This window comes from Merops nubicus, unplaced genomic scaffold, assembly GCF_000691845.1.
Source record: "Merops nubicus isolate BGI_N331 unplaced genomic scaffold, ASM69184v1 scaffold29729, whole genome shotgun sequence".
Classification (NCBI taxonomy): domain Eukaryota; kingdom Metazoa; phylum Chordata; class Aves; order Coraciiformes; family Meropidae; genus Merops; species Merops nubicus.
This window is the reverse complement of record NW_008630718.1, coordinates 1,428-6,492: the sequence shown is the minus strand read 5'-3', so window position 1 is coordinate 6,492 and position 5,065 is coordinate 1,428. Positions and strand designations below refer to the sequence as shown.

Genomic DNA, 5,065 nt, shown 5'->3' with positions numbered 1-5,065 from the left:
GAAAGAGTTGGAAATCTTGCCAAAACGTGCTATATGCTCTAGGAGGTAAGAGAGGCTGAGAAGTTTAACAGCAGACAAAACCAAACCTCAAACTTTAGAGGAGCTTTGTATCTTTTGCATGTGAACCAGAATTAGAAGCCCATAGAGAGGAGAATCCCTTCTGCTCAAAATACTGGGTGGGAGAGGAGGGGAAGTAAATTTAGGGAAGTAAATTTAGAGTGTTCTTAGTTGTAATCTTCAGAAGCTCTGTCTGAAAGATGAGTTTGTTGCCTTTGCTTGTGTCCATTCCTTCATATCTCTGAACACAGTGTTATTTCAGCTATTCCTTCTAACAGCAAGCTACAGGAGGTTGTAGATTTTCCCTTTAAGTTCCTTGCAGCACATTTAAGGGTGACCTCTGGATTTAAAAGGAATTCTGTAGAAAAATTTCTGCCGTTACACTCAGTTCTGAGAAATTTTCAAAGTGGTTTTGTCTGAGAGATGCAGCTAGTGCCAGACTTCTAAGTACAAAAACATAAATCCTCTTTCTCTAGAAATAGCTCTGCTTATTAATTTGTTGTATGAAAACAGTGGGTTTTTTTTGGAAAGGGTTGGATGATCTCACTACATGTTGTTTCAATACGTTATTGTAGGGGGGGACTAATGAGAGGAAGACGCCACTTGAATTGCTTTTTAGTTTTAATGCATTTCATCAATATGGCCATTTAGAACTGAATATTTTTTCTTAAAATCCTTTTCTAGCAATATAGGCAACCAGTTTCCAGGCCAAGGTGTTCCTGCTGGGTTTTCTATATATCCTCCGTTCAGTCCCCTACAGCTGATCTGGTGGCAACAGATGTATGCACGTCAGTACTACATGCAATAGTAAGTCTGCTTTCTCCTGGGTAGCACTGAGTTACACTAATGAAAGGGAGGTATTAAAAATGCAAACGTTTGCAGATCAAGATGTCTTGTGTTCATTTTGGCTGCTTGGTGCAAAGTTTTGTGCAGCAAACGTTGAAATCCAGTTTTGGATTGGAATTAATGTATTAATAAATCGAGATTTAAGGGGTAACACAGTTTGTTTAGGCTTATATTACATCTGAAATGTTTTTATTATTGTAGAAAAGAAGACATGAATAGGCTTAGAAAATTTGCTGCCTGTTTTTGTTTTTTTGACAAGCCAATTTTATGTTTAAATTTTCAGCCAAGCTGCTGTTTCAGCCCAGGTGACTTCCAGCGAGGAGCCAGCGAGATCTGGAGCTGCCCAGGCTGTGAATTCAGAACGTGCCCCTGCAAACGAGCCCGCAGCAGCACCCAATGTAGCTGTCCAGGAGAACAGGCCCATGAATGCAAACGTCCAGATGAATGCCCAGGGTGGCCCTGTGGTCAACGAGGAGGACTTCAACCGGGACTGGCTGGACTGGATGTACACCTTCTCCAGAGCAGCAATCCTCCTGAGCATTGTATACTTCTATTCCTCCTTCAGTCGGTTTGTCATGGTAATGGGAGCCATGCTGCTGGTTTATTTGTGAGTACAACAGTTGAGTACAGCTGCAGATGTTATCTGTGGAGGGTGGTGCTAGTGTATAATCCATTTAAACTGAAAAATTAGCCCAGGGCAAAAGTTTAGCCACTTCGCACTGTGGCTGAAAATAACCCCCCCAAACATTTAAACAAGTAGAGAAGCTGATAGGAAACAAAGAAATCATTCTCAGGACTTTTTTACAGCAAGTTGGATACCATGTACACTTGAAACAGAGTGCTCTTTAATGTTGGTGATGTTAACAGACCAGTATTGTAGAATGTGGAATTTTGAGATGGAAATCTAGAAATTAGGGATGAGGGAAGTTCATCTAGATCAAGTGTGTGCTTGCATAAGTTCCAAACACTGACTGCTTGGGTATGAAAGGAAAATGGCAGAGCTAAGCTCATCTCTATTTCCAAAATAACACATGGGATTTGTGCAGCAAACTGTGTTAGGCAGAGTTAAGGTCGTGCTACTCTAATGGTGGCTACTAGATCTTGTAGAACTGCAGGGGCTTAGTTTTTATACCTTGCATCATAAATACTGAAGTGCTCTCTCTGTTTTCTTAAGAAACATCAGCACTGTTGTCATCACTTCCCTTATATACAAAGATACCTCAGTGATGTAAAGGGAGGTGGAAAACAGCAGTAATGCTTCACATTTTGGGCTGATGTTTCCTTACATTGTAGTTGGTAGTCCTCACAAGGCCTGTTCTGTTCCTCATGCAGAAACACTAGTTGAAATCAGAATATAGGCACTTGAGAACATAGGAGGGGCTTATTTAATTTACAGTGGTAATGTGCTTCAAGCCTTAGCTGGAGTAAAGTGTGTTTTTGTTTTCCACAGAAAATCAACTTTAAACTTGAAAATTAAGTCTGCCTTTGTAAATTAATGTAACTTAAGTACTTAAAAATGGGGGAAATCATCCTAAATTATTCATCATCTGGAATAGAGAGCTGTGAACAGTGCCTGGGAAGGTTAAAGAAAGCTCTTAGCAAGACCCTTCTTAACCCAGACATCAAAGAATAGCCACCAGTTGATCTAGAAGTTTAGAAGAATTTACTGTGGTAGTTACCTGTAGCAGAAAAATCTCATGGTTGCTTTCAAAAGAGAAGTTTTCCAACTGTTGTGTTTCCTTCCATAGGCACCAAGCTGGATGGTTCCCCTTTAGGCAAGAGGGTGGCCAGCAACAGGCAGCCAACAACGGGGAAGTGAACCGTGATGGGCAACATGCAAATAATCCTGACCTTGAGGAGATGGTGAGTGGGAGAGGACGTGTCTTGTGAGACTCCTCTGTCTCATTTCTGCCTGGGCAGAAAGTCAACTTTTGTGAAATGTAATCAGTTCAACCAGAAAGCATTTAGCATTGTCCTCTGTGTGCTGTCTCCTGCTTAAATTCTGTGTTTGCAGCCTGACAGTTACTGATAGTCCCTGCTTCAGCCCCAGACTTTCTTCCCACTAGTTAACCTGCAGGAGGTGGTTCTGAGAGGAGTTCATGTGGGAAGATAAACTGCTGGTTACCTCCTGTCAGGGCTCTGAGAAGCAGCACTTGAATTGCTTCAATTTCTGTTTTTAAAGGAACGACTTATGGATGATGGGATTGATGAAGACAGTGGAGAAGATGCAGGTGAAGATGGCAACACGGAGCAGCAGCCTGGATTCATGGCTTCTGCTTGGTCCTTTATCACAACCTTCTTCACCTCCCTCATCCCTGAAGGGCCTCCCCAGGTTGGCAATTGAAGTGGATAAGGAGCTGTGTGGGGCAGCCTCGGTAGCCATAGAAGTGGAGCACATTCTAGAGAGTGTTTGAAATACAGTGCAATTTCTGAAAATTTATTATGTTATCTTTTTGGATCATGGTGTACAAAAACGTGTAATTTTTTTTCTTTTTGCTTTCTCATGCATTGAATATTTTAAGCACAAGTGGACTACTAAACGCTTTCTTTAAGATTCTTCTTTTTCTGAAGAATAAAATGTAAAGATATTGGTCTTCCATGTTTTATTTTAATTTCAAATGTGTATTACACTGAGGCAGGAAGCTTGTACTTAATCTGCAGCATTACCTCTTTAAAGAGCTGTTAAAAATACGAATGTTGACAGACCTTAAATGGAGTAAACCTTAAATGTTTGATACGTACAGTACTTTTTAAGAAAAAAAAAAATCTAGCTGTACTGGGGAGAAATGTGTACATTAGGTTTTTTAAAATAAAAACGGTTACAGTAACTTTTGGATGTTTATATGCATATTTGAATGCAGATAACTAGTGCATCATTAAGGATGAGGCTATTGATTGAGAGTGGAATAAAGTTATCATGGTGGCATTAACGATGCTGACTGGAGTGTGTTTGTAGCAGCACGTACACAATGATGGGTGTGATCTCAACAGGGGGATAGCTGTAGTCTTAATTAACTTAATTAAACCTGAGAAAAGGAAAATGTGCACGAGACAGTGACACTGATACTGTCAGGTTTTCAGTTGCTTTCATGAGATCTGCATCACAAAGTGCCATTTGGTTTCATTCCTAATCCTGAAGTTACCTTGTGCTGTCTCATTTAGAGGCTGCAAAGATTCTGTGACACTACAACCAGAAGAAAGCTCATCCAACTTTGCAATTTTGGTCTGAGCAGGGGAGAAATCTGGGTTTGTTCTCTGCTTGCTGATGTCAAACTGCTGAAGCTGTAAAACTGAAAAAATTTCCTCTGGATTTATACTCTGAAACAGCTGTCAGGATTTCTAGGCCCTGTTGAAAGTTGACTCTCAGTTGGAAAAAATAACTTTGAACAATGGTTTTCATTTCAACAGCTTAAATAGGATGTTTTTTGAGTTACAAAAATCTGATTTACAAATTTATCAGAAGATTATAAATAGAAAAAGAGAAAATACAAAGAGAAATAAAAATAAGTCCTAAAAGTGTAAATTATTTTCTTGGTTGTGTATACAGCAATGATGAATAAATCACGTTTAATTATGGTGTTTACTCTCATGTTACTATGGAGAGCTGCTCTCAACTGAGGTTCTTTGCTAGGTAAACATAAAATGCATAGACCCTGTCCCAGAAAATTTACCCTTTTAGTTGGGTGGATGGATCTGACTTGACTAACCTTTAAGAACTATTACAAAAACTTTCACTTTTAAAAGCATGGCCCAGGGTGGCAGCCTTGGATGGCAGAAAGCTTATTTCTGGAATGCACTGAAGAGGCTTCATCTGTTTGACCTGTGTGTTCTCCCTCCCAGAGTTCCCCAAAGTTCACTTTTCTTCTTGTCCCTGGTATTGGGGGCTACCTTTGACCTGTGCAGTTACAACCTACTGGTGTCCAGCTGTAAGGATGGAATTGGTGGTAGCTCTGTGCTGCTAGCACACTAAATTATGAAACTAGCTCTTATCCTTCAGCCCAAATTTGCTCAAAAACTAGAATTGTCACATTTCTCCTTCTCTGAATAGGAACAATTTGTTTATTGGTTACATAAGGTTGAAATGGTGGAATAGGAGACACTGAAGCAGATGAGAGTTTTAATTGGATCATAGATCCTGGAACTATGAGTTAAGAGGCTGGAC

At 40.0% G+C, this 5,065-nt stretch overlaps 1 protein-coding gene across 1 annotated transcript in view; it reads left to right on the top strand.

Annotated features, from left to right (window-relative positions):
* Positions 1-3,617, top strand: part of HERPUD2 (HERPUD family member 2) — a gene marked incomplete at its 5' end in the record, with an annotated part of 17,536 nt that extends 13,919 nt beyond the window's left edge. Inside the window, 4 exons of the mRNA XM_008947402.1 lie at positions 742-864; positions 1,187-1,510; positions 2,652-2,766; positions 3,086-3,617. Coding sequence (XP_008945650.1) covers positions 742-864; positions 1,187-1,510; positions 2,652-2,766; positions 3,086-3,247 — 724 coding nt within the window. The remainder of the gene's footprint in view (positions 1-741; positions 865-1,186; positions 1,511-2,651; positions 2,767-3,085) is intronic.
* Between the last annotated feature and the right edge of the window lie 1,448 nt (positions 3,618-5,065).